The sequence below is a fragment of the Musca autumnalis genome, unplaced genomic scaffold (assembly GCF_047663935.1).
Source record: "Musca autumnalis isolate F117 unplaced genomic scaffold, ASM4766393v1 scaffold_5, whole genome shotgun sequence".
NCBI lineage: Eukaryota > Metazoa > Arthropoda > Insecta > Diptera > Muscidae > Musca > Musca autumnalis.
The window spans coordinates 188,952,791-188,972,456 of NW_027412088.1; the positions used below are offsets into that span (position 1 = coordinate 188,952,791).

At 36.7% G+C, this 19,666-nt stretch overlaps 1 protein-coding gene and 1 long non-coding RNA gene across 2 annotated transcripts; one reads left to right on the plus strand and one right to left on the minus strand.

The window, feature by feature from the left end:
• Positions 1–1,293: 1,293 nt before the first annotated feature.
• Positions 1,294–16,708, plus strand: LOC141387312 (uncharacterized). Its single transcript, XR_012408541.1, has 3 exons — positions 1,294–1,572; positions 1,624–2,381; positions 16,577–16,708. It is a non-coding gene; the product is annotated as an uncharacterized lncRNA (long non-coding RNA).
• Positions 4,370–7,425, minus strand: LOC141387311 (uncharacterized). The gene has a single exon (XM_073956822.1). It carries the CDS (start codon positions 7,423–7,425, stop codon positions 5,878–5,880), a length of 1,548 nt encoding a protein of 515 aa, XP_073812923.1. The 3' UTR covers positions 4,370–5,877.
• Positions 16,709–19,666: the final 2,958 nt, after the last annotated feature.

Here is a 19,666-nt window from a genome sequence, read left to right on the forward strand (position 1 = left end):
TTTAATATAAAAGTAAAAAATCTTCATCGCTATAAGGAAGCACCCTTTCTTCAAGGATCTTTGGAAGCACCCTTTCTTCAAGAATCTTTGGAAGCACCCTTTCTTTAAGAAAGGGTCTTAGGAAGCACTCCTTCTTCAAGGGTCTTTGGAAGCAACCTTTCTTCAAGAAATGTTTTCAGAAATTTTTGTTAAATCCATTCAATATCAGTGTTTTGAACCTTCAGCTATTAATTTGATTATAAAAAATTATGAATATCAATTCGGAAACGGAAATTTCTATTATTAAATTTGCTGTCGGCAACGCAACTGGTTGCTATCCATAATCGATCCCAAAAAAAAGATCGAAAATGTTTGAATTTTACAGCAGCTTAGATCAATAAAATATCAAAAGACACACATTCATCATTCTTAGCATGATTTTTTTTTTTGGGTTGATACGACAAATCGGTATTACGTATGGCGCTGAAATACGAGAAAAGAGACTACGACTCCATATAAAAATAAAATCAATTTAAAAATTATTTTAAGGCACCATATGGAGGGTATAATTAAATTTGTCATTCCGTTTGTAACACATAGAAATATTCGTCGGAGACCCTATAAAGTGTATACATACATATATTATTGATCAGCATAAAATTCTATGTCGATTTAACCATGTCCGTCTGTCTGTTGAAATCAAGATACAGCTCGCAATTTTAAAGATGGAGAGTCAATATTTGGTACAGAAGTTTTTATTACTTGCAGGATGTTTGTTATTGAAAATGGGATATATCGGTCCACGTTTTGATATAGCCCCCATAGAACGGTACCTCCCGATTTTCGGTATTTTTAAGGTTTAGCTTCATTATTTATTTATTCAATTCATTTTTAATACTAAAGCCTCCAAGGCCAATAAATAGTATTAAAATTTTGTACAACCTAAGTAGAAACTTATAATAATTAAGAGCAAATCTCAATAAAAACAGTAATAACACCACAGGAACATGCATAAAAGCATGGCCAAAATGGCTGAACTTTGTGGGTATCGGTCCACGCCTTCATATAGCCCCCGTAGAACGGTATCTCCCGATTTTCGGTATTTTGAAGGTTTTAGCTTCATTATCACAACGAAATGGCTGAAATTTGGTACTAATGGGTCTATCTTGTATTGCCACTAAACTTGAGTGGCGTTGTCAGTTGTCTGCGCGACTGAGGCGAAATGTTGTACCATTAATGTCAACTCAACTGGGTGGTCGATAAACATGTTATCGATCAGTGTTTTTTCAAACTAGTGACCTCTATTCGCAAAAAAACACATTTTAAAAATAATTGCGCTTTGCATAACTCTTTTGTGTATTCTGGACAATATTTTAATATTTTGGCTGAGTTTTCGAGCAAATTTGGAAAACAACCCAAGATTGAAATATAACCTGCCCATAGAATCTTCGGATCGTCAAGTTTTATTTGCTGTCAAAAAATGATAAGTTCGGTGGAATTATTTGTTGATGATGAAGAAAACATATAGGACAGTGCATCTACTAGAAGAAATTTGAGGGACAAGTCGAATCCATTGGAATTGCCATCTGCACTGTAAGCTGATGATCATGTGGAAAGATCTGTATAATCAGTAAATTATTTCAGGTTTAAGGCGTATTTTCGATTGCCAAAGGATGCCGTAGTTTACGTTGTGGAAACGTTAAAGGATGACTTCAAAGTAAGTTACAGATCAACAGCAATACCCCCACTTTTAAGAGTGTGCGCAGTGTTGCGATTCTTGGAGGACGGAAGTTTCCAAAAGTCCCAAGTTTCCAAAAGTCCCATGATTTCAAAAAATGCATGGCTCAATCTACATTGTCGATAGTATTGAAGGAAGTTGTCCACTTGATAGAGGACAAATTGTGCCAAAATTGAATCGTTTCGAAATTGACAGAGGAGGAAAAAAGGCAAAATAAAAACCATTTTTATTCAAAAACGAAATTCCCTGGTGTTCCCTGGTTGGCTATATAGATGGAGGATGTTCGTCATTTGTACTTAAACTGAACTTACTGTATTTGTCACCAAATTCATTTGCAAAAGATTTGCTGCTGTCCGCTCCAAAGGCGACAAATTCACTTATTGTGTGTTAGGGATTTGTTTTGGACGATTATTAAAAAAACGCTAAAACCACGAAAAAACGCTGCATGTGCATTGACCTGGCATACTCTGTAATGATTTGATTGGCCAATCCATGGTTTTTTTTGTCACACATTGCTCTAAGAACCACCAGTGTCGTTGAAGTTGCTTTAAAGTGAATCCAGACTCTGCCACTCTTCAGGTGTTCGTGTTGGAGGTTCACGACTACGCCAACGACCACAAAAACGTCTACGCCAAACACTTATTTTGATTGTAAAAACTGTAGGGTAGGTTTTTCTTCTGAATTAAAAGTTTAAAAATGATCTACTAATTCTTTAAAAATTGAAATTTTTGCTTTTTTGTACATAAACATACATAATACCAATTAGACGTTACGACACGTCAGCTTGCAATTTTGGATACGGGTGAATATTTCGAACTGCTGCTTTGTCGTTATTTTCACCATATTGATACACAAAATTAATTAATGATGCAAAGAATCAATAATTGTTAACAAAATGTTTATTTTTCCTTCTATTTTACTTCTTGTTTCTTCGAAAATGTTCACTGCAACTGAAAATTGGTGGTTGCTGAAAAACAGCCGCTTCGTCAACTGAGATTCGCAACTTCAGTTGAGAGTTGCCATACGTGGATCAATTTTGACAACTGGCAACGCCACTCAACGATAATTGTTATCGATGATCGACCCCTAAAACCGATTCGATGGTCAAATGGGACAAATATCTTAAAAATTTCTTAAAAAGACGACGCGTCACTTTGTATGGGGGGTTATACGAAAACGTGGACCTACATAGCCCGTTTTCAATACCAAAAGTCCTACTTACACTAGAGTGATTTCCATAGACGGACAGACAGACATGGTTATATCGATGTAGAATTGCACGCTGATCAAGAATATATACAGTTTGTGGGGTCTACAATGATTATTTCGAGTAGTTACAAAGGGAATGACAAACTTAATATACCCCCCGTCTTATGGTGGAGGGTATAAAAAGGAGCATTTATTTTGCACTTTCGAATGAGAAAGTCATCTAGATTGGAGGGAATCGTAAATTATATGATAAAATTAAATCGAATATTGAATCTCCACGTTGATAGTGTCCTTAGTATCCCATTGAAAATCGCATCCCCAAAATGACATTACACGTGTCCATCTTCTCGTTCATCATATTGCATACACTCATACGGCAAAGCTTTGTTTTTATTCGTTTCGATAATGTTGTATGAAGTTTCTTTCATATGTTCCGTGAGAAAGTTTCAAATTGTTACGTGAGAATTTTTCACGTTTACGTAATCTGAAACAAATTTTTATGTTAGAAATATGCGCCCACCATATTTAAATCATTTTCCCCCCACTAATTTTCCACTAAATCAATGGCAAATTCTCCCAAAAGTCCTTTTGGCTTTTAAAAATAAAAACACACAAAAATTCCATTTTTTATTTGAAATTGGTTAGTTGTTGTTGTTGATTTTGGTGCTTTAATTCATCGCAAATTTCTTCTTTTATTATTTATTATTGATTTGATTTTTATTTGTATTTGAAAATGTTTAATTCTCATTTATTTCTTAACAAACAAAATCACATTTTACCAAAACTTATAAACTAATGTAATGTTTATCTATTACTTAAAAATTATATTGTTTTTTGTTGTTGTATGTACTATATATACTTCTTTTTAGTTTGTTTTACTTCTTGTTTATTGTAATATATTTAAGAATGATGGGAGGGGCAAAGGGGTATGTAAGGATATGGGGCGCATGGCTTCTTGGCAATGATGGAAATGGTTATGTGGTATGGTGGTATGGTATGTTATGAATTAATGGTTGCATTATGATTAGTTTTTTTTTGTTTAATTTTTTCCTTAAATGTGTCTATCCCTAGGCTTGACCTGATGGTTTGCTACTTTGCATTTTTTTAGGTTTTAAGGATGAAACACACAATTGCTATTTTGCAATAGTTTTATGGGAGTTTGGGGGGAGAGTACAAAGAAAAGCTGTTGTATTTTTTTTTGTTTCTCTTTTGTAGTATGTTATGTGGAAGTTTATTTAAGGAAAGAAAATTGTTATTTAAACCTTTTATTAAATAAAAAAAATATTCTTTGAAAATGTTTTGAAAAAATAACAATTTTATTTCCAGGGGAATTTTGAAATGAAAAAATATATGGGGAATTTGTTTTTGTATTACAATACAGTTTGTTTTTTTACTTTATTTCTTTTTAATTTAACATAAGACAAGCAGTTCATATATACTCTGTTTTTGTTTTTTTGTTTTCATAATAATTAGCATTCTTATTTGATTTGTATTCTTTGTTCTTCAAGTTTTCCATTATTTGTTGTAGTTGTTTCTTGTTTTTATCCTTTCTACATTTGTTTATATTTAATACTTTTGTTACTTCATTAGTTTTTGTTTTTAGATTTTCTTCTCTACATTGTTATTATTATAAGAGTTTTGTTCGTTTTTAGTATTTCTTTTTTTTTAATATGGGAACGGGAGAATTGACAAGACAACTTAAGGTGTGAAATGGGTTTCAATTGTATGCAGTTTTGTTGTTGGGAAGCTTTGGATATAAGAAAACCAAACCACATGAAGGCAAATCTCACGAGCTTACAAATCGTTTTTCCAACTCATGAGTTTTCCCATCACATGATCGTCCACCATTCACCTCAAATTGTTTTGTCAATTTTTCCGTTCATATATTTTCTTTTTTTCTTTTGTAGTGCAACCAAAACAAAAAAAAACAATATGAAAAAATAAAACAAAAAATTAAAAATAAAAAATGCTTTAAATAAAAAAGTAATAATAATAATTAAATAAAAAATACATACACTAAGAATTAAACTATTACACACTAAATAAAATTATAAAGAATTCAGTTTCAATATGTTTTTGTTTGCATAATAATAAATCGTAGATATATAAGGTATCTCTGCTTAAATATTTCACAGACAACTAACTATCCTCTCTCTCGGGCTTTTTATTGAATGTTTTTATTGTCCTTTCCATTGGGCAAAGGAAGTTGGTGAAAATGGCCTTCAGTGTGGATAATAATTATTATGTTAATTTTTATACCTCTGATTGGTTATTTACTTAAAACATAACAAAATTGTATTCCTTCAAAGAAAACCACATGATATTCTCTCAAAAACATGAATTTTTCCTATTTCAAAGAAAACCAAATGTCATTCTCGCATTACTTTGCATCTCACATTTCATTGAAACAAAAAATGTCGTTCTCCCTCTCTCATTGGTTGGCTTTGAGTGCGTGCATGACTGTCTGTGTCTGAAACATAACAGCTGATTAAATGTCGTCAACCATTGAGATGAGATCATGGCATCCTACGTTTTGACAAGTGATTTCATTGAAAAATAAAAAATTCCAAAGAACACCACATTAAAGGCCTTTCTTATTCCTCCTCCTGTTTCCCATAAAGGACAATAATTACATTTGCTTAGTAAGTTTGTTTGTAGACTGTGAATTTTTAATTTATATTTTTAAATGTTTTGCTTTTTTGTAGGTTCCTATTTACAGTGCTTGTTGCTTGCTTGCTAGTATGTAGTAGCTTTCTTTCTTTGTTTTGCCTGCATCCTCCTCAAGGAGGAACTTTGCTGCGCAACAAAAAGTTATATAATTTGTAGTTTGTTTGTTTTGTTTTTCTTCTGAGAGGGAGGAATATGAGATTTTAACTAGCAGCAAATAATTTAAACTTGGCTTTTTAGATATATAACTCATTAATCACCAACGTCGTCGCCGCCAGCGTCTGTCAACAGTTTGTGTAGGCTCCACGGGTATAGTAAAGCTGTGTTATACGTTCCGATAATGTTGTATATAGATTATTTATTAATTCCATAGGCACACGGGACCACGCCTCACGTATACGAAATATCAAATCGTCTTTACGTGAAAATTTACGCCCACCATCGAACACCTCACGTATCAACCAACCCCAAATGCCTTCCATTATGTTCAAATCATGCGCCACCGTTGGCCATTTCTGGGTTTTTATGCTCTCCGCATTTAGCCATTCTTGTACTGAGGGCAGTGCATTTGTGGTCCAATTGTGATCTTGTAAATAGAAATCCGAATTACCACCCAATTTGGCCACAATGTTGGCTCGTTCTCTCAACAATGTTTCGACGCAGGATTCAATTTTAAACTTAGCTGTGGACACTTCCAGATGTATGGGACCACCGGCTGTTAACACCAAATAAATATATACTGAATTACCGCGGGGTCTTTGGGATAGAGTTTTTTCATAGTTGCGTAAATCATGAAAATAATAGGAGAAACCATCTGGTCCATCCAAATTGAATTTGCGTTCATCCTGAAACACAACACGCCGCCAATGATCTTCGGTCCAGTTGATATGGGCATTGGCAAAGTTTAGACGTTCGTTTTGATGGAATTGTGAGAGTACAGGTTCAACTTTTAGCTTCTTGGCACCACTGACTGTGGAGCCACGAGAACTTGAACCGCTGGAGGATGAGGAACCGCTGCTGTTCGAGCCACTTGAGGGTGTGGTGCGGGCGCTGGCATTTGTTCCCGGTGGCGATAGGCTGGATCCTGTGGTATGTGTGGCAGCGTGACTAGATGCTGTCCCACCACCAGTACTGCTGCTGGCTGCCGAAAAATTTGAATTCTGATTGAGGGCGTGCACCGGTAATGAATGGGTATAACTGTGACTGGTGCTGTGGGCGTGTGAAGTATGAGCAGGCGCAGGCGTACTGTGTTGCTGATAGTAGGGATGATGAAAACTGGCTGTGTGCTGATGATGGTGTATTGTGGGCTGTTTCAGTTGTAATTGCTTAAGTTGAGTTTGTGATTGGGCTAACAGGTGATGATGTGCATGGCTATTTGTGGTGATACCAGTTAGGCCATTGCTGGTGACGCCATTGCTGCTGCTGCTAACAACAATGCCGCCAGCGCCAATGCTGGGTTGTGTGATACTATTGCTGCTGGTATTGTTGTTGTTGTTGTTATGCGTACTACTGGCTGTCGTTGTTGCTGCTACTGCCGCCGTTGTCAAAAATGACTGAGTCTGGTGGGGATGTGTACGATGATGCTGTTGCTGCTGCTGTTGATGTTGGACATGGACCTGAGATGTAATTGTGGCTGCTGCTGCAGCTGCTGCCGCCGCCGCAGTTGTGGCTGCCGCTGCAGTTGTATAATTACCAGGATGTTTTAGATAATATTGTAGGGCCATCAAATTGGCGTCCTCTGTATTGGAGTTGCCCAGATTCGCCACTTTGGGATCGTAAATAAGTTTCCGAAAGTTTTGAATGTCGTCTGAGCTTAGCAGTAATGTTTTCATTTGGAGTTTTGGCTGAATGGCTGCTGGCGAGGTATTTCAAGTGTTAATTAAATGTAAACTAAAGCGAATTGAAGTGAATTTCAAAATCTACAAAAGGCTGGCTGGCTGTTTTAGATGATGAGATGAGGTGTTTGTTTGTTTGTTATTAAAGGAATATTTCACAAACGTTGTTTTGCGTTATATTTCTTCTCCTTATTCTTTGTTTGTTTGGCACACAGTTATCCAATGCCCAGCTGTGTGATACTGGGCAGTTTCTGTTCGGGTTTTTGCTGTTACAGATTTTTCCTTGTTTTGCTGGGTATTTGCTATGCTTTATGGGGTAATTCCTGGAGGTTTTGGTTATTCCAAACAACATGAAATCACATGTGTGTTAAAATTTCACCAGCTATAGTTTCAGACGATGACAATAACGATGATGTTGTTGTTGTTGGTTTTCTTGTTGAATAAAGAAAAAGGAACATATATTTTGTGTTACGAAAATTCTGTGGCTTTTGGTCAACGACGATAACGTTCAGTAGTGTCGTTGTTGTTGTCCAACGCCTTCTTCCTTAACGCCTCTCTCTCTCAGTCTAAATCACCCTGTGGTTTGCTTTTTGTATTTTTATGGATTGATTTCGAATTTGGCAATTGCTGTGTTGTCGTCTTCTGTTGCGACAATTTTGTTTTTGGATTGAAATGCCGATGATGACGAGGAGAGGTGCCGTGCGGCTGGTTAGCTGACTGGCTGGCTGGTTGCTTGGTTGGTGGTGTTCAGCAAAATTCACTCAATATTCAATATAAAAATTTCGTGTTTTTGTTGTTACGACGACAATGTGCACCCAGAGCAGCTTAGCATACTACACACTGAATACTGCTGATGTTGTTGTTGCTTTTGTTTTGTGTCGTCGTTTTAGCTGAGTTGTATTTCGCAAGTTTTTCTTATTATTTTTTTTTACTTCTCTCGGAATGTTTGCTTTACGTAGTAGTATAGTGAACTAATGTGAAATGAAAAAAGAAAGAAAGACAACTTTAGAAGAAGCGATGAAAAAACCGAACGAATGAACGATGAAATAGCAACGACAGCAAATCTCACAACATGCGTATGTTCATTGTGCTGACAAACTGGTTGACTGGCTAGCTGGCTTTTTGGTTGGTTGGGTTGGTTGTTCGGTTTGCTGGCTAGCTGGCTTGATAGGTAGGTAGTAGGTTGGTTGGTTGTAGCTTGCTTGGTTGTTAGTTAGGTTTGCTGTCAACTGACGACAATCTGAAGGAATGACTGGCTGACTTAGTTGGAAAGAAAATAAGCTGTGCCGTGTGGTGCGCGTGTTTATTTGCACGCACTTTCACAACGATTAACTTGATTTGCTGCTACTGCTGCAAATGTCGTTGTTGTTCTTCTCCCTTCTGTTCCCTTTGTCACTGGATTTAGTTGTCTCTACTCCTCAAGAAACCACAAAAATCACGACAATGCTCAGCGCTCATTTGTTGAGAGAACAATTAAATGGGGTCTGTGGTTTGTTGAAATTTTTCCTTTGTGCTTTGTTCTCAAGTAATCAGCTGACAATACAAACTGCAATCCATAAGATATGAGTAAACAAACAGCAGTGAAGAGAGATGATCTCCTTATGAGGTTGTATTCTCTCTGCCTTATGGGTGTCTCCCCTCTTTGTTAAGCCTGCTGCTGATGATGATGATATTCTTCGTTGTCAGTTGTTTGTATTTCTTGTTGTTGTTGTTTGATTTTTTGTTTTGTGTTCCAACTTCAGTTGCTGAACCTTGCTGCAGTTTATTTATAGTATGATATTTCCCTGTTCTGCTGCTGATGATGATGATGTCTTCGTGGTTGTTGGCTGGCTGGTTGGTTCGCTGACTGTTGTTCCCTTGGTCGTCGTCTTCGTGTTCGTATTATTGCTTACCTAAAATGAGTATAAAATACGGAAAAAAATCAATGATGTGTACAAGAAGATTGTCTGTCTCTCAGTCTGTCTGTCTGTCCACCGTTCGTCGTCCCATCTGTTTGTCTGGCGTATTTCTTTGCGTTCTTCTTGGGATCTTTTGTTGTTTTTGTTTATTTTCTCTTGATATGTGTAACCCAAAAAAATAGGGTGAGAAATCGCAGTACTTGATATTTTTCCCATAGCTTCGTTCGTTGTCGTCATCTTCTTTCTCTACATATTTGGATGGATGTGAAAGTCGAAAGGATTCTTTCCCTAAAATTTGATATCCAAACACACAACCTTTTTCGCCAGGTGCATAATGTTTATTATTATTTACAACAAAATGTGTTGTGTATGCGTTACACATGTGCTGTGGATGATTAGGGGTCATTGAATATATATGTAGGTATATACAAAGATCTTCCCGTTTCTTTTAATAAATGGAAGTACATAACCTCATTGAGGAAATTATTAAAATGAATGCCAGTATTCATTATCATAATTTCCTCAATGAGGTTATGTACAAGGAATTAAAAACAAAATATTCTTTGTCCTGATTGTGGGGATTAGAAAAGTGCATGTGAAATTACTGAAAGAAATTAGATATTCTTTCAATGGATTTAGGGTTAAGGGTCTGTGTTTCACTATGTCGAAAGAATATGATTGTTTTTCTTTCATTTTCATTTTCGTTCGACATAGTGAAACAGGCTGTAAATCTTCTGCATACCACCATTGAATAATCGTTAACGGCAGTCACGTACCTACCCAGCAAACCATATGTTTGTTGTCCGACACGTCTGAACAATTTCGGAAGCAAAGTCGTTCAGATTTCGTTCCGATTTCTAAACGATTTTTCGGAGAAGAAATAGTTCAGATTTTGTACCGATTTCGTTCCGATTTGGGAACGAATGTCGGAAAGAAATCCCCTTTCCGAATTTCCCAAGGATTTTCGTCAGATTTCGTTACGAAATCGGACCGAAATCGATCCGATGTCGCTCCGACATTTCGTTCCGAAATTATGTCAACCACTTCATACAACTTTCGTTAAGATATCGTTACGATTTCGGATCAGAAATCGGACGTATCGTCCGAAATTTGTTCCGATTTCGTTACGATGTCGGTACGATTGGTTTGCTGGGTACATACATAAATTATATCGGAATTATTAATCCTGTCGTTTATGTACATACATTTCTCGGGATTCGGAAAATAACTAGGGATTCGGAAAATAACATACATTGTGCCTGCCCTATAACATGATGTATGATAGGTATAAACTATATAACCCACACTTTACTCGTTCTTCTTTTGTCTCAAATGAAAGTTTGATCAATTAATTTGAGATATGACCATGTAGCTAGACTTTTAACTTAACAATGTAAATAATCAATTGATAGTAACCTACAATACCGGTAATTGACGTTTTTACTATAAATTCACTTTTTGTTCGTGAACACCAACCAAGTTCATTACGAAATTTGGTATGTGGCCATGCAGCTATAATAAATTTTTACATGTCTTTTCCAAAAAATTAGCACATTTTAAACCGGCATTTGATAAGCTAATTTGACATGTGGCCAGGTAGCTTCATTAGGGACATATGATAATGGGTAAAATTCAGCCTACGAAACCCTACATTAGTTATGATCAGTATGATTCAGCAAAGTATGTACTACTAAAGTACTTTTGTTACAAAAAAGCTTCCAAATAGCCCAAATGGGGATCGATTAAAAGCACTCCTCAAGCTGCTTAAACGTCATCCTGGATCTACAACCTCTGGACATCCTAATCCTGGGAATATACCTTAACTGTTATCTTCCCAAGCAGAGACGCATGGGCTGAGTACATATCTCTTCTGGACGGTCTAGCAATTTACACAGACGGGTCCAAGACTGTAAATCTTCTGTATACCACAATTGAATAATCGTTAACGGCAGTCACGTACCTACACACATAAATCATGTGTAGGTATACTTATCGGAATTCCTATAAACTTATTAATCCTGTCGTTTATGTACATTCATTTCTCGGGATTCGGAAAATAACAGACATTATGCCTGCCCTATAACATGATGTATGATAGGTATAAACTATATAACCCACATTTTACTCGTTCTTCTTTTGTCTCAAATGAAAGTTTGATCAATTAATTTGAGGTATGACCATGTAGCTAGACTTTTAACTTAACAATGTAAATAATCAATTGATAGTAACCTACAATACCAGTAATTGACGTTTTTACTATAAATTCACTTTTTGTTCGTGAACACCAACCAAGTTCATTACGAAATTTGGTGTGTGGCCATGCAGCTATAATAAATTTTTACATGTCTTTTCCAAAAAATTAGCACATTTTAAACCGGCATTTGATAAACTAATTTGACATGTGGCCAGGTAGCTTCATAAGGGACATATGATAATGGGTAAAATTCAGCCTATGAAACCCTACATTAGTTATGATCATTATGATTCAGCAAAGTATGTACTACTAAAGTACTTTTGTTTACAAAATAGCTTTCAACTAGCCCAGATGGGGATCGATTAAAAGCACTCCTCAAGCTGCTTTAAACGTCATCCTGGATAACCAACCATCCTAATGCAGATTCAGGCGGCGAGAACTGCTTTTAGACTCCGGGAGTCAGGGTGTTGGCGTGCTTCACACTTTGGACACTCGAATGTCCTAAAACTAGTTGATAGTCGACTTGAGTTAGGTGACAATGGTTGAGTAAGCGATTATTCAAGTTTGACTACTTAACTGTTATCTTCCCAAGCAGAGACGCATGGGCTGAGTGCATATCTCCTCTGGACGGTCTGGCAAATTTACACAGACGGGTTCAAGATGGAAGATGGTACTGGCGCAGGCGTCTACTGCGAGAATCCACTAATTAAAAACTCATATAAGCTTGACGATAATTGTAGTGTTTTTCAGGCGGAGATTCGGCATAAATAGAATACTCTTACACCTGGCGGAAAAATCTGGAAAAATTACCACAGGTAGATCTTGTTGTCCTGATCACAAATATATAAACTTTTCCGGGGGAAGTCCATACTTCCCGAGATATGGGCCTCTTAAGTTCCGAAAATTCCCTTGTTAAAGTAAGAAAAAATTTTAAATTAAAAAAATGTTGTTTTCGTGCCCTAAATTGACTCCTGTCCATAGGAGAAAGTTTTAAATCCCCGGCCGAAGGCCGGCTACTTAGAAAAAACTTACAATTTAAAAAAAAAAAATTCAAATTTTTTCCGTCAGGTAGTAGAGTATTCAATTTGTTCCGGAGATTCTTGTTATCAAGAAAGCAGCTGAATTGGTGAAAGGGCTTGAAGGCAGACTTACAGGACAGGTGACTATATATGTGGACAGTCAAGCGGCCCTCAAGGCTCTCAAGTCACGGTCCATAAATTCAAGAGCTATTCTTGATTGTAGGAGAGCTCTGCAGGATATACACGATATCGTAAAGCTATGTTGGGTTCCGGGTCACAGCAACATCATGGGAAACGAGGTAGCAGATGAACTGGCTCTAGGTCTATCGACTTATCAGTTGACGAAACCGTCCGGCCACCGATGTGTCACTACATCGGCAAACTTTGGGAGATCTTCAAAGAGAAAGCACATCAAAGATGGCTATTGGAACCTGGTTATATGTTATCCAAGGCAATCTGGCCTGTGGTTTCTCGTCGAAGAACGGTTTCCCTCCTCTCACTTGATAAGTTAGGGATGAAAATCGCGATGGGACTTATAACAGGTCACTGCAGAGTGAGGTCCCTAACTTCAAAATGGGACGATAGTGACATTGACTATTGCAGACTATGTGAAGATGCGGAGGAGATTGAGACTGTCGAACATCTGCTTTGTAGGTGTCCCATGTCTCCCAAACAAGGATATACCGAACAAAGATGGCTATTGGAACCTGGTTGTAGGGTATCCAAGGTAATCTGGCCTGTGGTCTCTCGCCGAAGAACGGCTTCCCTTCTCTCACTTGATAAGTTAGGGAAGAAAATCGGGGTGGGACTTATAACAGGTCACTGCAGAGTGAGATCTCTAACTTCAAAATGGGACGACCGTGGCATTGACTATTGCAGACTATGTGAAGATGCGGAGGTGATAGAGACTGTCGAACATATGCTTTGTAGGTGTCCCATGTTGCAAACAAGGAGATACCGTCCATTAGGCAGATATGAGATAGACACTTGCTCTGTTCCAGGACCTGCATGAAGCTACTAATTTTTACTACGATAACATTTTTTCCTTTATGTTATCGGAAAAAATAGTAAAAATTAGTAGATTCTTACAGTTCTCGAACATACCAACTATGACCTTCCTGTCTAACATAGATCCCTTCGTCCTACTCAACTTTGCGCCAGACATCTAGCATGGCTTGGCAAAGGTCCTTACCAACCCTTAATAATCAGACTCTTTTCACTCTTCCAGATAATTCCTTGGCGTCAATCTCTACATCTCCTACACTCACCATCATCTCATCATCTATATCCTATCATCCTCATCTCATCAAGCTGCATCAACACTCTATCATCTCCTTCATCTTTAATTATCTCAACAACACACCTCCATCATCTTTAAATCATCATCTCATCATCTCTGTCCTATCATCCTCATCTCATCAAGCTGCATCAACACTCTATCATCTCCGTCATCTTTAATTATCTCAACAACACACCTCCATCATCTTTAAATCATCATATCCATCATCTTTAAATAGACTACACAGGATGAACACAATGGACCAACGGTCTCCGAGTGAAGCAGTCACCTATTCTAATAGAGGGCTGCGCATCCTTTAACCTAACCTAGCCCAGATGAAACCAGTTAAATTAAACATATGTATGGAAAGCAGATTTTAAATAAAATTTAAATAAAAAGAGAAATTTAAAGCAAGTTATAAGAATGTCAAAACAAAAAAAAAAAAAAAAAAAAAAAAAAAAACAAGTAAGAACGGCGTTAAGTTCGACCGGGCCGAACTTGTTATACCCTCCACCACAAGTTGTATTGAAGTAAAATGGAATAATTAGTTTCCTTTCCTGTATGAAGAAGACTTAATACTAAATTTCAGCAATTTCGGTAAAACAATGTCCCAATTTACATTAGGCGAGTTTACTTGCGGCAATTGTCAGTTTGTAGGTGAGAGAGGGTGCTGAGAGGCAAAGGGTTACCATATGCCTCACCTCTCTATCCTACAAAATGACAATTGCCGCAAGTAAACTCGCCCAATGTAAATTGGGACAATGTGAGTCACCGTTCTATGGGGGCAATTTCAAAACGTCGATTTATACCGACAAATTTCTGGCGGAAAGTTTTTAGACTTAAAGAAGACTAAATACCAATTTTCCTATATTTCGGAAAGAGAATGTGGCTAAAACTTAAAAAATGACGAACATCAAGAAGTACGCTTCTATGGGGATATAGGAAGACGTGGACCTATACTGATAATACTCTTCTGGAATATTTTATAACTCTTGGAAGACGAAATAACGAATTTCAGCCATTTCGGTTGGATATTGACGTCACAATCTTCAGTATTACGAAAATCGGGAGGTACCGTTCTATGGGGGCTATATCGAAACGTGGACTATACCGACGATTTTTAGTCAGAAATGGGGCAATATGAAAGCGTGGACGTGTACAGACATATTTCTGGCGAACAGTTTTATATCACATTGAAGACTAAATACCAAATTTCAACCATTTTGGTGGAATATTGAAGACACAACCTTAAAAATTCGAAAAATCGGGAGGTACCTTTCCATGGAGGCCATATGAAGGCGTGGACCTATACCGACAAATTTAAAGGGGAAGTTTGAGTACCCCCAACGAAGTCTAAATACCAAATTTCAGCCATTTCGGTGGAATATTGAGGCCAAAATACCCAAAATCGGGAGGTACCGTTCTATGGGGGCTGTATGAAGGCATGGACCGATACCGACAAAGTTCTGGGGGAAAGTTTTATACCACCAACGTAGACTAAGTACCAAATTTCAGCCATTTCGGTGTGATAATGAAGCTAAAACCTTCAAAATACCGAAAATCGGGAGGTACCGTTCTATGGGGGCTATATGAAGGTGTGGACCGATACCGACAAAATTCTGGGGTAAAGTTTTATACCCCTTAAGAAGACTACGTACCAAATTTCAGCCATTTTGGTAGGATAATGAAGCTAAAACCTTAAAAATACCGAAAATCGGAAGGTACCGTTCTATGGGGGCTATATCAAAACGTGGACCAATATATCCCATTTTCAATACCAACCATCCTGCAAGTAATAAAAACTTCTGTACCAAATTTTGACTCTCTATCTTTAAAATTGCGAGCTGTATCTTGATTTCAACAGACAGACAGACGGACATGGTCAAATCGACATAGAATTTTATGCTGATCAATAATATATATACTTTATAGGGTCTCCGACGAATATTTCGGTGTGTTACAAACGGAATGACAAATTTAATTACACCCTCCATATGGTGGAGGGTATAAAAACATTGTTCCACAACATCCCATACGGGACAAGGGAGACTTCTCTCATATCAATGAGTGCACACCGATTCATATTTAGCTCAACGATATGGGACCTACTGTTTATCGCCGAGTCCGAACGGCGTGTCGTAAGACACCACTTGTAGAGAAATTTTTCAAGGCTGAATTACACAGGAAATGTCGCCAACATTACTGAGGGGTATTTTTGACACCGTTGAAAAATGTTTGGTGTTGCCTGACCGGGGAATCGTACCACCGACCTTTTGCGTGCAAGGCACCACGATGGCACTGTATGTCGAAAGAAGAATATGTGCGAATAAAACACGCCCGAACTTTAGTTTTCGAAATAATTTTACCTTTGCTTTTGCTTCAAAACCAAAAATAGATTTGAAAACCACACAAGAGTTTGGACGTGTTTCTTTCGCACACATTCTTCTTTCGACATACAGAAACAGGCTGTAATAGTAACTCTGAAGGCATGAAGAGTGTCATAGCGGTATTTTTTTGACGAAAGAGTAGACAAAATAATTGGAAATGTTTGCAGTGGTTGGATTTGAACATTATGTATCGTTTTTAATAGTTACTCCTCTGGTTGAACAGGTGCGATATATATTTTTGTTCCTTAATGAAGTGGTTAATGAGCAAATGGAACATGAATACCAAAAATAACACCTATATACACGTATGTGTATTGTCCTTATTGCTAACATTTCAATAATACATCTTATCTTTTAAAATTTCTCCTCAGATATTCCTCAAAGAGTAGCCGAAACCAAAAAAAGTTCAAGTTGATAAGAATTTGTTGTTGATGATCTCGTCGAGGGGTCGCCAAACTACATTTTCAGCATTGAGATTTCATGACGTGCAGCACAGAGAGAACCCACGTAGAGGCATAATGATGATAATTTCTACTGTTTCGAAATATTTTTCCATAACATATTTATGTACATATTTGCAATATACCTACCTACATAAAAAACTACAATGAATAGAGGGCTGATGATGACTAATGCTATCGCCAATATGTACGTAACAAAATGCGGCGTCTTTTGATAATGCAGTCATTGTCATTTGTATGGAATGAATATTTATTCTCTACCTAAAAGCTAAATTTTTATTAATACATAGAATAATTTTGCCCAGCTAGAATAGAACATGAGATGAAACTTTTCTGTGTTTTCAAAATCTTCCATGGTGAAACAACATGCTCCTCGAGAATACTGCAAATCATGATGATATAGGGTGATAAACAACAAAACACAGGCGGGCATACAAAACTATCAATGTGTTTGTCTTTTGAAATCGCATAAAGGGAGGTAGGAAGGGATGTATAAATAGGTATATGTAGTTACAAATCACTACTGCACCTGACCCTTAGACTGACTATAGAAGATATTGCAACAAAATATTGCAACGAAAAAGTAAGAAAAATGTATTAGTTATTTTGTAAGGTATCAGTTATGTATGCAAGTTTCATTCCTTTTGCCCCTCAATTCTTCTTTTATGTGATCAAATAAAAACATATGTTAACTTTTCTATAGATATATATGCCGATGTATGCCGCCTTGTGTGTGGCTTTTAATTCCAGGCTGGCTTGACCAATACTCTGGACGTACGTGTCTGTGTGTCTGTGCAAAATGCCCGCAGCATTATGTATGTACATGTAATAAAAATTAAGAAAGTCCGAGGATGCGTTTCTATGCTTAAATCTGTATGTATAATTGTTTGCTTTTTTAACCCTCCACCTCCTGCTGCTAAAATTAAAACAATATCCTTATTGTTGTTCTTGTTGCAAAATGTGTGTATGTGTACAAAATTAACATTAGGTAAAGTAAATGAATTTTTAGCTAACGTTAATAGATTCCCTGGGAATATGTACTCTGGGTAAACTTTTAAAACAGATTTCTCGTATCTATTTCCCAACAACCCATCCCTGCTTATGACGTTTTATTAAGATACAGCTTTGCAAATTACATATATATCTTTTTATACCATTTATTCGTTGCTTATGCATTGAAAGAAGCCTATTTTTAACCCACTTAGCGCCGAGAATTTTTTTTGGGAGAAAACTTAAAATTGTTTATGAAAATTATGTTTTTGAGACTTTCTAAGCATTTTTTAAAAAATAACTTTTTTCTCTAAAACGTATAGTTTTCCTGCAATCGGGCCTTCTTTTAAAAGTGCCAAAAACTTTGGAGGGCAATATTGGTTTATCCTTACATGGCAATCCCTTGGTTTTTGATTGAGAAAATACTCTTACTATATTCCTAACAAATCCCTGACTTTGTATGATTCTAACATTTATGATTAAATTTTTATCGCATATTTAAATTTTTCATCAAAAGTCGAAAATTACAAAAAAGTCGATTTTTTTGAATAGCTTGGGTTTTAGGCCAATTGCGTGGAAATACGAAGGTCAAATGAAGCGTTATAAGCGTGAAATGACAGATAACAGACAATACTATAACAAAATGCAAAAAACCCTACAAAAATATTCGAAAAAGCCAGAGTTTTACGTCAATTTTTGCAACCATTTTTTGTGGCGTTTAAACGACCAGTGGCTTTATCTGGGTTAATAAGGCTTGCTCAACACCATTATCATTTCAGCTATTCTCTGTTCCAGAACCTGCTATAGCCTATGATAGATATATATAACAAGCTATATAGTCCCAATTTACATTAGGCGAGTTTACTTGCGGCAATTGTCAGTTTGTAGGTGAGAGAGGGTGCTGAGAGGCAAAGGGTTACCATATACCTCACCTCTCTCTCCTACAAAATGACAATTGCCGCAAGTAAACTCGCCCAATGTAAATTGGGACTTAAGAAATATTTTACTCTTTCTTCTTCATATGTCTAAAATTAAAGTTTGATAAGTTAATTTGAGGTATGACCATGTAGCTAGACTTTTAACTTAACAACGTAAAAAACAATCAATAGTAACTTACAATAGCAGTAATTTACTTTTTTTTAATAAAAAAATCACACCTTTATTGTGGTCCTAAGTTCCATAATAAATCTTTACATCTCTTTTCCAAAAAAATCTGTACATTTTAAACCTGCATTTGATAAGCTAATTTAACATGTGACCAAGTAGCTTCATTAGGGACATATGATAATGGGTAAAATTCAGCCTATGAAACCCTACATTAGTTATGATCATTAGGATTCAGCAAAGTACATACTACTAAAGTACTTTTGTGACAAAAAAGCTTCTAACTAGCCCGGATGTAATCGGTAAAATATAACCCTTTAAATGGAAAGCCGATTTTAAGCAAAACCTGATGCAGGAAAAGGAATTTAAAACAAGTTATAAAGGCCTGGGTACATAAGCTGCGTCGCATGCTTACCTTGCTTTCCTGCTCCATTTCTGACATAAAAAATAAAATTGCATATTTACATTAGGCGATTTTCCTTGCGGCAATTGTCGTTTGTAGGTGAGAGAGGGTGTTGAGAGGCAAAGGGTTACTATATGCCTCACCTCTCTCTCCTTCAAACTGACAATTGCCGCAAGGAAAATTGCCTAATATAAATATGGACATAGAATAAATGCCGAGCAAATTTCGAACTGGGTTGCCCTTTTCTTTTTTATTCTTTTATCAAAAGCAAGCAAGGTGATGGGTACTTTACACGTTATGCTTTTACATATGGGTTGTCACTTTTTATATACAAAAGGAATATGCAAAGTGACAACACATATCGTGTAAAGTACCCATAAGCAGGCAAGGCAGCTTATGTACGTAGGCCTTAAGAGTCTCAACTATTTTTGAAAATTTTTAAATTGAATTTGTTGAAGTCATAGGTAGTAGAGATTAGGAACATGTCGAGTTTACGCACTACT

Coding starts and splice junctions, on each gene's coding strand:
- LOC141387311 (XM_073956822.1), bottom strand. CDS start 7,425: ATGAAAACATTACTGCTAAGCTCAGACGACATTCAAAACTTTCGGAAA.